The sequence below is a fragment of the Pleurodeles waltl genome, chromosome 9, assembly GCF_031143425.1.
Source record: "Pleurodeles waltl isolate 20211129_DDA chromosome 9, aPleWal1.hap1.20221129, whole genome shotgun sequence".
NCBI lineage: Eukaryota > Metazoa > Chordata > Amphibia > Caudata > Salamandridae > Pleurodeles > Pleurodeles waltl.
The window spans coordinates 1,174,661,818-1,174,676,445 of NC_090448.1; the positions used below are offsets into that span (position 1 = coordinate 1,174,661,818).

A 14,628-nucleotide genomic window follows, 5' to 3' on the forward strand; every position below is an offset into this window, starting at 1 on the left:
AGAATGGGTCTGAATTTGTGCTTCTCCTTTTTTGGCATTAGGAAGTACCTTGAGTAATTTCTTTCCCCGTTGATCTTTGGGAACTGGTTCCATCGCCTTCTTTTGTAATAAGATTTTACCTCTACCTTGAGAGCATCAAGGTGGAATTTGGATGGCTTTGGTGGAATAGAAGGCAGAGGATTTGTGAACCTGAGACAATAGGCCTTCTGCACAATATTCAAAACCCAGGCCTCTGATGTTATACATTGCCACTCTTCCAGATAATGCGAAATACTTCCCCCTCTACCGGAATGGGTAACGGAAGAGTGGGAAGGATTCAGGGTTTAGACACAGATGTTTGACCCCCTCCTTGGGCCGTTTGTGGAGTGGATCGACCCCATATCTGTTTTTGTTGAGTTTGATACGGTCTCTGGTGCGGTTGCTGATGAGATCTAGGTGGCACCCATTGCGGAGTTTGGATTCTTTGCGAGAAAAACCTGCGGTGGTAGGGACGGGAAGACTTCCGCTGTTCTCTCGGTTTTCAATGCCTACAGCCTTAAGAGTGTCTAGTTCTGCTTTCATTCTAGACATATCATCCATGTGAGACCCAAACAGAGTAGAACCTGTAAATGGAAGGTTCTGTATTCTTTGCTGTGCTTCTGTTTTGAGAGAAGACGTAGCTGTGAATGCCTTCTCAGGGATATTCCATGACAATATCTATGCACCGCTAAAACAGAAGAATCCGCTGTTGCGCTTACAATCTGGTTAGAGACCATGGCACCTTTGTTAATGATGTCAAGGAAATCTTCTTTCTGATCCTTGGGAAGATGATCAGCGAATTGGATGATGAAGTCCTAACAAGCGCGATCATATCTGCCCAAAAGGGCCATGGCACTAGCTGTCTTAATGGAAATGGCCAATGTTGAACAAACTTTGCGGCCTGCCGCATCTATCTTTTAACTCTCCTTGTCTGGCGGAGAGGAGGATGAAGGAGAAGTCGAATGTAGCTTCTTGGCAGCGACAATAACTACCGAATCTGGTGTTGGGTCTACCCTTAGAAATAAAGGATCCTGTTCTGGAGGACGATATTTCTTCTGGAGTCTAGAAGGCACAGTTCTGGCTGTGGCTGGTGTCAAGAATAGGTCCATCACCGGTTCTAGAAGACTTGGGACCAGCGGAAGCAAGGGTCTTGCAGAAGACCGTTGGTGTAGGGTTTAGAAGATAACTGATGTTGTCGGTGTAGGTACTGCCATAGGGATGTTAAGTTTAGTAGCACCTCGGACAAGGACTTCCTGAAAAGTGTTTATGTCATCAATTGGAGAGATTTGTGGCGAAGGAGAGTCAGACAGAGTTGGAGGATAGTCTCTGGTAGACGATGAGGAATGCCGACAATGGGAGCGAGATGTTGATCTGTTAGAGTCATGACGGTGGTGGTGTCTAGATCTAGAGGAGCGTCTAGCAGACTGATGATGCGACTGTCTTGAGGATCCAACAGGAGTCATAAGAGCCGGTTCATAAGGCGATATAGAGGCAGCGCCACAGGAGCTAGTGGAAGTGGAGAAAGCGGCGGAGGCATTGTCATATGTGGAGGAGGAAATGGTTGAGGAGAAAATGGTTATTTCACCAGAGAGGCAGAGGATTCAGATGAGGAGTAAATCCGCCTTCTCTTCCTTGGTGACCTCCTGGATGTCGATGTACGACGTCGACGTGTTCCTATCAACATCGATCCCTCATGACGTTGATCGTCTATGACGTCGGATGTCCCTCGAAGTCAATCTTCCATGCCGTGTCCACAGCGACCTCGACAGAGGCACTTCTCGAGGTCGGATGTCCATGTCGTCTCAACAGCGTGTAAACTCTTGACATCGAAGAGCAACGAGACAGCGAGCGGTGTCGCTTCAAGCTCGCCCGCGAACATGTCGGTGCTGCATTTGCCTCGACGTCGACTGGGACCTGCATCATTTTTTTTTTTTTTTTTTTACCAGAGCTGCGTTTCTGATATGTTGTACCTGCCATGGTCAATGGAGTAAGAGCCCTGGTGGAAGACTGACCTTCCCCTCGCTCTAAGGTCCTACTGGTCAGCTACTTTCTTTGTCTGCTGTCCTCTTTGGCCTGGAGGTGAATTTTCTCCCTGTCACGCAGGGAGAATCTTGAGATGTTTTTACATATCTCTCAGGCATCTGGTATATGTGAAGCTGGAAGGCAGATAATACAGACGTCTGTTTTCGCCTTCTTTCTGCCACAGCAAGGACACTTGTCAAAAAGTAAAGGAATTTTGGATGGAAAAATACCCTAAATTTCTGTCAGGATTTAAAAAACTATAAAAAAAACAGACAATACTCAAGCAAGATGAAAAACATTGAGTAAAAGTGTAATCAAAATGATTTGATCAGAATTTTTTGTGGAAAAAAAACTATAAATAGGTGGAGCTCAATGCTTCATGTTCCTGTCAGAAGGAGCCGGGAAAAATAACAGAGGTAACTTCCTTTTGCTAAGCATGATGGGATATGGAAGGACCATCTGCTCTTAAAAGCACAGCTTTATTTTGATCCCGTATAATGTGAGTCTATGGGCTACAATGCCCTGCATTCCTTCATCCTTATACAACATTGTAAAAAATGTTTGTGAAAGATTTTTTCTGCGAAACCTTTAAAATACTCATGAATTTAAATGCATATTTACTTTACAGTATGCTTTTTTCAACAAAGTAGGATGAAGAATTTTGGCCTTTGTAGCCTCTCCTTTAGGCTGCATATTGACATTCTTATGTGACTTGGCAGGGCTTCCTGAAGAAAGGCGAACATCAACACTTAAGAAGACAATTTCAGAACAGTGCTCCGGGGTCCCAGCAGGCGGGCGGAACTATTCAGCGCTTATGACTGTACATGGAAATCCCCTACAAGAGAAGTGAAGATTCTGAAGAGGAGTCATCTAGTAACTGTACTGCTGGCTCTGGAGTTATGCAAATTGGGGACCCTAGCTGCAATAATGGCAGTGTGGCACTAAGTGTGGTAAGACTGTGGTTATATAGTGTTGTCTGGGACACAGTGACAGCAGCACCTATTGGAGTCGGTCTGTGGTGTGTCCCTGGTTCCAGTTTTAAAAAAAAGATACATTTCACAGGTTTAGGTTTTGACAGGTGTTTCATAGAGGACACCTGGTTGGCAGTTTCTGCTTTGTTGTGGACTGTAAAACTTTCTGTGGAAGACTTTGACAAGGACATCGATGTTGAACACCTGTTAAAAATGCTTCGTCTATGTATCACTCTACATCAGTAGATTCATCATGGTCTGTCAGAAGACGATCACATGTGGAAGATTTGACTCTGAATTTTTTTCTTTTTTTTTTCTCTCAAAGGAGAACCTCCAGATGTGTGCCCCTTAGCGGCACCTTTACTAGAAGTCGGTTCCTTCACAGAAGGGGCAGTGTCTCTCTTGGTGGGTGTTACATAAGGCTTTGTTGAGGTTACAGACATCAGGTATTTTGATGTTGGCACTTCCAATTTGCCTTTTGAAGCTGATAAACTTTTCTAGTGATGCCCTGAGACACCACATTTAACAGGCACAACAGTTTACCCTCCCTATCCTGGAGGGTTTTGGTGGTGAGAATTGTGCAGAGGTCAGTCTTATGGCCTGTGCCCTGCCTTGTGCAGACAAAAAATACATTTTGTATGAGCATCACCAATACAGACCTTGGTAACTCCACAAACCTCCCATGGTTTAAGAAGGGTCCTTGTGTGAGAGAATTCGGCCATCATCCACTTGCTAAAAGTCCCAAATAAATTGTATCTCTGCTCCTTGAGGGGGGAGATAACCAATATCTGATGACCTGAAGTGCAGATCCAGGCAAAAAACATACAGAAGCGCAGCAACTGAGCAGGGCTCAGAGGGATTCCATGATGGCGAGCAGTAGAACATCTGGCAGTTGGAGTCTCAGAGGAGGTCTGGAGCCCTGAGCACTCCATTTGGGTCACTGGCATTCAGGACATATAATGATGTGGCTGGGCTATTTAATATCTACTAAGGTTTTCCATTTGTTTTCAATGCCATTTGCTGTATTGAAATGCTGCCATGACAATAATGGCTTCCGAAGGTGTTCCTCGTGACAAGGTGGAATAATTCAAGCATTTAGATCTGTGAAAGATCCAACAGTGCTGAATACTATCTTTGTGTGCCATTACGCCGCAAAACAGTACCTGAAGTCAGAAACATGTTTAGCCAGCACAGGTGCCTGAGGTTCTCTAGTGCTCCTCCGGCTTCTGAGCACATTCAGATTCAGGCACTAAGTAGGTTCTGAAATATGTGTTGAACAGCCTTGTTTCACAGCAAACGTTTCAATGACACTATTCCACGCATGCACCAGTACCGATTTTTTGTATTTTATTTATTTATTATTTTTCTCTTTTTTTATACTTCAAACTGCAACAAGTTAAATAAATGTTTATATTATACAAGGAAAATACAACCAAAAAGCAAAAAAATAACTTGCTTTCAGCAGACTCTGGCGCACAAAACCAGGGCCTGTTTTCCTTTGAATAGCTTTTTTTCCTTTTTAATATTTCTCAAGCTGCAACAAACACACTTAAGAGTCTGATCGGGAGAGCACGGCATTGAAGAAATCAAACGAGTCCCACTTGGAAAAGGATGTTAGGGGTGAGGGAGGGCGAGGAAAGCGAGCGAAAGGCAACACAAGCAAGGCAGGTGGAAGAAACTGGGGGTCACCTTTGAGAAGCCAGTCGAATCTACATTCTCACAAAGACCAGAGGAGAAAGGGAGCGGAATCAGTGAGTCACTGTAGTGTAAAGTATTAACAGAAAGAAAAGCCAAGCACAAATACAGTGTTAGAAACGTTATCAGTGCATACTGGGGGACAGGCAAACATAAAGAGACAAAAAAATAAGAAAGAACTGAGTTTCCTTCACCCTCCCCATTCTTTGGAATATCTGGGCGGCACCCACTCAACTCCAGCCGTGCCAACCCCTTAAAAGCATCCACACAGCAGCTGCCCAGCGAAACCTCATGACGGACTGGACCACTTCATTGGGAAAGGCTGTCCTGAGTAGCAGCTTAAAAAGGGTAAATTCCATGTTCTTTTAACGCCTCAAAGGAGGACACTAAAAAAAACTGAATGTAACAGAACAAACTGCCTGGGGAAGGGGGTCTCAGGCCACAGCTGGGAAATGGGGCCTTTTCTGCAAATACACACAATGGGCACATGGCTAGGCTGGGAACACAGTCTCCATCTCGCAGATCTGGGCACAACCTGGGTCTCAGTTCAGGTGGAAGCCTTTCTCCATGGTAGCAGCAAGCAAGCGCTCCCTCATGGTCTCTTCTGATGAATACTCGGGTAGCTTCAGATAATGGACGCAGGTATTCACGGAGGGGTAGCTGGCATCTGTAGCATCCACCTGTTGGAAATGAGGAGACAGTCTCAGAAACAGCAGTGAAGGCAGAACATTCAAAAGAGTTAGTACGTTCACGCTTTGAGCTAAAGTAAAGTTTATTAACTGTAAATTCAATAACCCTAATCCCCCCAACCAAAGGCATTAACAGTGTACTTTACAACAACATTAAAATACTGGTATAGGGTCTACTATATACAGATTTTCACATGAATAAATAAAAAAACTCTGGCTGATGCAAGGATCTCTCTGGATGTTGAATAATACACAAAAATCATTCACAGATTACAAGTACCATGAAAATAAAACCACAAATGAAAAGATAAAGCATGTGCTTTTGAATAAATAGTAGTTTGTACGATACATGTGTTTGCACTAGATTAAGTACATTTGTTTCACAGTTGATGAAATGAGAAGACGCTACGTAGGCGAGAACAGACAAATACATTACAAAGCTGTACAGCAGCCTTAGAAGAGCTCTGAATTGCAGCCCTTGCCAGGCAGTGAGAAGGAAAAATGACTGGCAATCCAATCACTATTCTCTCTGAATTCACGAGCATGTACAACGTATTTGCCCATGTGCCTTTTATTGGAATACATTTTTAAATATACTATTAAATCAGCAGAGGACGGCCCGAGGACTGCGCACACAAAGGGCAGTCTGCGGCAGCACAGGGTGGGGAGCAGCAGTGCTCCGGGGCAACGGGAGAGGAGGACTGAGCAACGGGCCGCAGGAGGGGACACGGACACCAGCAAAACTGGAGATTGAGTGCTGAAACAAAGAGGGGCCCAAGTCACACAAGATTTACAGCCCTGTTAACTGAAACTGCAGTCAGAGCAAATGAAAACACTGACCACTTGTGTGGAGTGCTGTTACACAAAGGGAAAAGTGAAGATGCAATAAAATACGGGCACCGAAGCTCAACACGCAACCACAGTAACACGAGCAGGAAATAAAAAAATAGCCCCTCAAACCAACAGATAAACAACCAAAGTGTAAAGCTACAGTACTTGATCCCTGCTCCGTGGGAGGAAACGAAAGACAAAAAAAAGAGGGACAAAGAGAGGGGATTAACCAGTAGCAAGCAATGATTCTAAAAGGACACTGAAGCAAAAAAAAAAATGAAAAGCAGTGGGCGAGCTGTAAGCCAAAGTATATACAACAGGTCTCGAACGCTCGACCTAAAAATAGAAAATTTTATCAAGCAGCATTCATCTTGAAAACAGAACTGCCGATTAGACTAAATCAGTTGTAAGTATGCCTAGCTGTTCCTCCTTACACAAAGCAGAAACTAGTTCAACTGTGTGAGCAGTGAAATCCACTCTGTCTTGTAAAAGATCCTGGAAGCTGCTTCGCCCTATCTTTCACAACAGAAGTCAGCCACTCAGGTCATTTAGTGAAAAAGCCTGAGAATGGATTGAACAATATCACATTCCAAAACTATATGCTTGGCCCTCAGAGAGATGAATGAAATACGTATGGGGAAGAGAACACACATGATAAATAACTAATTAGAAGAAAGTATCTCTTCCTTCTACATTATATTCATAAATAGTTGTGTATACCTCAGAGGATTGGTGCCCCAAAAGCAGCTATAAAAATCATGCTCACAAGTTGAACAGGGACACCTGTATGCTTTGGAGTTAAAGTCTTAAGCAGAAATACAAAGCAGCTGTATGAGAAGAGCTCCAGGTGACAGCTTTGCAAGTGCTTGTAGGCTCTACATTACTCACAAGAGCAGCTATGATGGTTTCCCTTCTGGTGACACTAAACTTGGGTTTACCTGGTAAAGGTCTACACGTTCTTTGACAGCAGGTGATAATACAGAACTCCCTGAAAAAGATGAAACCACCCAAAACCAGCTACAAAATGTAAGGAGCGCTGCTCAACTTTACAGGTGTCCATGTTTTTTAAAAAAAATGAAAATATTCCAGGGCTCTTTTAACAGTGAGTGTAGAAACCAGGAGGTTGGTGAGTTGCATCCCACATGAACAAGAGAGCCCATATCATCCAGATGAACACCTCAGCATCCAGCCCATCCATGTGACCTGCAACCTTTCAAAAACCCACCCCATCTCCTCTAATTTGCAACCTCAACTGGGAGATGTCCTGACTGACAAGAAAAATAAGACCCATCAGTATGCGGACGACAATGACTTCCACATAAAAACTGCATCACCGGCTCAACAGTTGCCTCAACACCGTCCAGGCCTGGATGTCTAAGTTGTTCTTTAGGTTCAGACCCCAGAAAACTGTTTTTTGCTTATTGCCAGCAACAACCAACTGAGTCGTTCAGAAACAGCCATCAGAGATGAACTTTAACAGATTTACCATAATAAATCTCTAGTACATCCACCCCATCTGTAGTTTCAGAAGGCACATACAAAAACACAAACCGCTTGACATCAAATCATGTTTCATAAAGACAAAGTTTTTCAATCAGTAGCAGACTTCAGATCTCCGTATTCCTATTGTCACCTTGATGGAGAAAACACCCTTCTTGTCAGGATTACAGAATCATGTTTAACCCAGCTGAAGATTTCTTTATGCTATTGTCCCACTGCCCATGGATCTTTGTGAAAATACAGATTCATCAATTTTTGGAGGACGTGCTGTGGATGAGCACCTTGCTCCTATAGCGTAGTATTTTGTCCAAGGAGGAAACTGTTTTCACTAAGCAAATTATTCTGGACTGTTTAAAACTGGATAATGCTACGCGTATCCCATGGTTTGCTTTTATTGATTCCTCGTTCAAATCTGTAATTAATATAAATATAAAATCAGACCCAGAGGACGTGCTGATATTATCAAAGAAATGTATAAAGGACACTTTTTAGCAATACAGGGTTGGCGGTAGGAAAACAAATGAAACCATTCAACCCACTGTTGGCATATATATATGTCCCTTTCACTGGAGGCAAGTAGAGAAGGATACCACTTGGTGTTACTAATATGCAGCACTGGTTCGTTCTGACAAGAATAATACTGGGTACAGTGCATCATTTAGTAGCATTTCCTAGTATGAGGTCTTGTCCTCATGAGACATTTAGTTGCCCCTGATATGGGATCAGCAAACAAAGCACTTTGCACTTTGTTATTTTGCAAGTTTTATGAACATCCTATTTTTAAAAAAATCTAAAACCCCTTCTTAGAAAATATAGCATGAGAACCCATCTGGTGGCACTGAAATTTTTGTTAACACTTAATACACGTGTGTGTTATAGGGTGGCATTCTATATATTAAATGCCATACAAGTCAGGAACAGTCTTGTTTTTAATCCCGGCGAAACTGGATAAGTGTAATAAACTAACTTTTTAAAATTCTTTTTATGATAATTGTTACTGTGAATTTGGGGGGGGTGTGTTAATGTTAATACTCTAATATTAATACTCAGAATAGGGATACACTTCATAAGTCTGCCTGACACAAGCAAAGATAGGAGTGGGGCAAAGACATAAATAACATGGAGCACCTCCAAGGGGCTCCCATGACTGTTAAGTCCAATAAAGGAAAGACACAGATTTATCCAGAACATGTCTAAGGGCGCACAACTTTATCAATCCATGCTTAGGACTCATCCTAACACCCACACTGATAAGCTGCAAGTGAATTACTGGGAAATATTTTGTCATTGCAAAAGCAGAAGTAAAAGCATTCTGAGAAGACGTAATTGCTCCTACCGAACAGTTGAGCTTGAACTGACTTTTGTGGCAGAGTAACAGAGTTTGCTAGGGCTACGAAGACTCACTTTATATTTCCTCCCTACTCTCTCTCTGCTTCCTCCATTGTCCTGAGCACATACTAAAGCCAAGTCAAGGTTTTTTAAGGGTTAAGGAGGAACATGTGAATGACCACTATCTTGGTGGTCCTCCATTCTCAACACACAGACTGCAATTGTGCAGACCATGGTCGTTAGTTAGGTTGACTGAGATTATTTTTTTTGTTGATTTTTTAAAAAAACTAATTTTGAGTGCACTATTACACAAAAAGGGTGCCCTACTTTATAACTTAAGAAGGCAGAGGAGAACCTCAAAGGCTCATTGGTTCCTTCACTGGCTCCCTGTCACGATGTACATTCAATTTAGACTCTCTCTACCATCAGGCCCTTTATTCAGCCAGCTCAATTTTTCTACAGAATCTGCTTCCTGGACATTTTTCTCCTGCTCCTTCTGATCCAACTTAGCTTTTTTCCAGACTGCCCCACACCACTAGGTTAAGAGTCTGGGCCTTTCTGTCCCATTCTGAGAATTTTGTTGCCATCCATTTATGTCAGGTACACAACTGTATTTATTCAGCAAAACCCCTCAAAATATCTCTTCTGCTAAGCCTCTGGCAGTTTTAAAAAATCAGTTTCAGCACAAGAATGCTATAAGGAGTTTGTTTTTGCGCTTTACAAATGTATTTTCATTCATTTTAAAATGAAAATGCACTAAGCTTGACGTATGGAAGTTTAATATCAGAAGTGACAAGGCCAGAAGGCTGAATAGTAAACTTGCAGATCTATTCGCTGCCTATGTGCTAACGGAAAGGTTTTACCTAGATGAAGCTTTTTACCATTTCAGCTCAAGAGGAGGATCAGTACGAAGAACATCTGTGTCCCGATGGTGGCTCTGTGTATGGATAACGACAGACAGGGCATGCAGCTCACAAAGCCATAATGACCACCAAAAAGCTAATTTATCAGAAAATTCATGCTGTAGGGTCCAGCACAACAAAAGCTTTTCAATTAACATGATTCCAGTACAATCCTATGAGTGGGACCCTCGCACTGGACTTTCAAGATACAGCAAAGTAGCCAGAAGTCATACATGTTATTGCTGTATATTATTACTTGCGTCTTACAATGCACTAGGATTGCACGGCATGGTCGAACCATGACCAGGACATACCTTGCGAACCACAGTGAGGCGAGGGTGCAGGTTGGCAAGCCCCCCTGGTGGAAGCGTTGAACATCCAGTAGTGAACTGCAGGAAAGCTTTCCTCTCGTCAGAAGACATGCCACACAGCACTCTGACAAAGCGCAGGAAACCAGGACTGAAAACAGAGAAGTCTGTGTTAGAAATTCAGCACGTCCACAGGCAGAGATTAGCTGCCATACTTCATTGTTCATTACCAGCATCCCCTCCAATCACAAGCAAACACTACCCATCCAATCATTTACTGCCAACATTCAAAGGCAGACATCTCCCCTCTTCCTCATGCGTACACTGCCGTCCGGCAGATAACGCCCCTGAAGACACTATCCTTTATTGCCCTCGATCACAGGCACACACAACACCTAGACACCAACATTTTCCCTCAGCAACATGTAGACACACCCCTCCAGATACCATAAGGATTAGTTACTTACCTGTAAATCCTAGTTCTCTTCCAGGGGTATCCTCATCAAAGTCATAAACATTGAATATTCCCGCCCTTGTGCGGGGACCCCGGAGCATATATATATAAAATACATACATATTATCATGTGTAAAACAGCAATGCAGGCTATAATCATAAATAGGCTAAAATGCTTTATTTCTATGCAAGTTTTTTTTTTTTATTTTTTTTTATATTATAAAATCACAATAGATCATAAATATCTACCTAAGCCCCAAAAACTGGACTTAGGGAAGTAAACAGCAGTAAATATCAGAGAAAAATAGAAAAAACCACATTGAAAAACAATGAAGCATTCTTAGCCAATAGGCTGCATGCAGGTTAACACAGGAGAACCATAAAAACTTTGGCACCGTGCCTTTAAGACCCTGAGCACCTCCAGTATCCCACCATGCCTCAGGGGTGAAGGGAAGGTGACAGTTGGTTCACAGTTAGGTCAGTACTTTTTTACGGTGACAATCTGTGTAACTGATCAGAAAGATAATCTGTCCTGCACTTCTAAGAGACTTAAGTCCGGGGAGGAGGGTGGGTTGTTTATGACTTTGATGAGGATACCCCTGGAAGAGAACTAGGATTTACAGGTAAGTAACTAATCCTTCTCTTCCAGGGGATCCTCATCAATAGTCATAAACATTGAATAGATTAGCAAGCCCATCCCTAAACTCTGCGGACTGTCCGAAAGAAGTGCAGGAAAAAATACATATTCATGCAAATAAATTTCTAAGAGAGGCCTGCCCCACCTGGGCATCCGCTCTTGCATCCGAGTCTAAACAGTAATGCTTAGTAAAGGTATGCACAGACTTCCATGTAGCAGCCTTACAAATCTCGGAAATTGGTACATTGTTAAGGAGGGCAGCAGTAGCCGCTTTTCCCCTTGTGGAATGCGCTTTTGGCCTAGCCAGTAATTGCCTATTAGCCAGTTGGTAAGTGTTAACAATACAAGACACAATCCATCTTGATATAGTTCGTTTAGACGCTGCCTCTCCTGTTCTTAAATGACCATAATTCAGAAACAAATGGTTAGAATGTCTAATCGGTTTTGTTTTGTCCAAATAGAATTTCAGCACTCTTTTTAAGTCTAAAGAATGCAATGCTTTCTCAGCCGGAGTCTCCGGATTGGGAAAGAAAGTCGGTAAAGATATAGTCTGATTGATATGGAATTCTGACACCACCTTCGGAAGGAAAGATGGGTGAGTTCGCAGAACCACTCTATTATCGTGAAAAACCGTGTACGGTTCTCTGCAAGACAGAGCCTGAATTTCGCTGACCCTCCTCGCTGAAGTAATGGCCACCAAAAAAGCCGTCTTCCACGTAAGGTGCTGTAAAGAGGCCTTGTGGATAGGTTCAAAGGGAGGGCCCATAAGTTTTGACAGGACTACATTCAGTTCCCATGGAGGAGAAGGTCTCCGAATGGGAGGAAAAACCTTTTTCAAGCCTTCTAAAAAATCCTTGACTACAGGTATCGTAAAGAAGGATTCCTGAGAAGGCGACTTACGATACGCTGTAATTGCAGACAAATGAACCTTAATAGAAGATACCTGCAGACCAGACTTCGCCAGATGAAGTAAATAGGATAGTATGACGTCCTCCTGAGCTCGTATGGGATTTATACCTTGTTGAGAGCACCAGATGTAAAATCTCTTCCACTTAAAAGCGTAAGAACGCCGCGTGGAAGGTCGTTTTGACTCTTTCAAGATGCTCATGCACTCCTGTGAGAGCCCTAGGTGCCCATACTGTAGGAATTCAGGAGCCATGCTGTCAAGCTCAGAGAGGGAAGGTTGGGATGTAGGATTCTGCCTTCCATTCTGCTCAGGAGATCCGGTCTGCACGGCAACCTCCTGTGAGGTCTTTCCGATAAGTTGAGTAGGTCCGTGTACCAGAATTGGCGGGGCCATTGTGGCGCTATCAGAATCATTCTGGTTCTGGAGTTGTAAAATTTGTTGATTACTGCCGGTATGAGGGGAATCGGTGGAAAGGCGTAGAGAAATGTCCCTGACCAGTTGATCAACAGGGCATTCCCTTGAGATCCCGGACGGCAGAACCTGGACGCGAAGTCTGGGCATTTCTTGTTTGTTTCGTCTGCAAAGAGATCCAACTGAGGTCGACCCCATTGACCGAAGATGTCCTCGACGACTTCGTCGTGTAGCACCCAGTCGTGCGCGTCTTCCAGATGTCTGCTCAGGAAATCTGCCTCTACGTTTTGCTGACCTGGCAGGTGTACCGCTGTGATAGACATTCCCCTGGCCAGGAGCCAATGCCATATCGTTTGGGATTCTCGAGACAGAGGTAGTGATCTTGTTCCCCCCTGTTTGTTCAGGTAATACATTGTGGTTGTATTGTCTGTCTGAATTAGGATAGATTTCCCCTGAACCAATGGAGAGAAAGATTTGAGAGCCAGATGGACTGCTCTGAGTTCCAGTAGATTTATGTGATAGTTCTTTTCCTTGTCGGACCACAGACCCTGAGCTTGGAAGGAACCCAGATGAGCACCCCAACCCTGAAGAGACGCATCCGTTACCAGAGTGTCGACTGGAATTGTCTGGTGAAACGGAGAACCTATCGACAGGTGAGGTCTGTGCATCCACCATTGTAGTGATTGAAAAGCCACTGCTGGTAGTCGAACTCTGTCCTCCCAGTGACCAGTCTTTTGGCTCCAATTGTTCTCTAATGCCTCCTGAAGGGGCCTCATGCGTAGCCTGGCATTCGGGACAATGAAGATGCATGAAGCCATGGAGCCCAGAAGCGATGTCACCTGACGAGCTGTAGGTGCATCGGCTGTTAATAGATGTTGACACTTCCTGTGGATTGATAAAAGTCGTTCCTCCGAAGGATACACTCTTTGGAGCTCTGTGTTTAGTATCGCTCCCAGGTAGTGGAGGTTTTGTGTTGGAATCAAGGTTGACTTGTCGTGGTTGATTTGAAGACCTAGAGACTCGAAAGTTCTTAGAACGATATCTCGATGTTTTCTCGCCTGATCCGGAGATGAGGCCTTCACTAGCCAGTCGTCCAGGTAGGGGTAGACGAATATTTTTTGTCTTCGAAGGTGTGCCGCTACCACTGCTACACATTTTGAAAAGACTCGGGGTGCAGACTTCAGGCCGAATGGAAGGACTCTGAATTGGTAGTGCTGTGACGCTATCTGGAAACGTAAAAATTTCCGATGTTTGGTTGCTATTGGGATGTGAAAATATGCATCCTGTAGGTCGATGGAGCACATCCAGTCTCCCTGATGCAGTTGCGGGACAATCTGGTGAAGGGCTAGCATCCTGAACTTTTGTTTTCTTATGTACTTGTTCAGGAGCCGTAAGTCCAGAATTGGTCTGAAGAGGCCCTGTTGACCTTTTTTCGCCACCAGAAAGTAACGGGAGTACACCCCTTTTCCTTTTTGTGCCGGAGGAACCTTTTCTACAGCTTTCTTTTGTAGGAGTGCGAGAACTTCCTTGCGTAGCAGGCTGAGATGAGAAGGAAAACACCTTGCTGGCGGCAAGTGTGGAGGAGGTTTTTTGAAAAGGAGAGAATAGCCATGTTCGACAATATTGAGCACCCATTTGTCTTTTGTGATTGAGTGCCACTCGCGAAGATGATGCGTAACACTTCCCCCCACCGGAGTGGTGCACAGTGCTGAGGGAAGCAATGCCTCATTGCTTTGATGGTGTCTTTGCTGTAGACTGTTGAGGTCTACTTGACCCTCTGTCTCTTGTGGGTCTACGTGCCTGAAACAGGGGACGTCCCTGTCGTTGTTGTGGCCTTTGAGACCAGTGAGGGGTTTGAACCCTCTGCTGGAATGGTCGTCTGTCATACGGCCTGTACCTCCGCCTGAAGTCTTTTTTACGTTCCAGGCCCACTGCCCTCATCGTGTCGACTTCC

The 14,628-nt window shown here is 43.9% G+C and overlaps 1 protein-coding gene across 12 annotated transcripts in view; it reads right to left on the reverse strand.

Annotated features, from left to right (window-relative positions):
- Positions 1-4,343: 4,343 nt before the first annotated feature.
- HECTD1 (HECT domain E3 ubiquitin protein ligase 1) overlaps positions 4,344-14,628 on the reverse strand; it is a 352,555-nt gene continuing 342,270 nt past the window's right edge. For all 12 annotated transcript variants that reach the window (XM_069209073.1, XM_069209084.1, XM_069209083.1 and 9 more), the window contains 2 exons: positions 10,272-10,416; positions 4,344-5,386 (listed from right to left, as the gene is read on the reverse strand). In XM_069209073.1, coding sequence (XP_069065174.1) covers positions 5,249-5,386; positions 10,272-10,416 — 283 coding nt within the window. In that variant the 3' untranslated portion in view covers positions 4,344-5,248. The remainder of the gene's footprint in view (positions 5,387-10,271; positions 10,417-14,628) is intronic.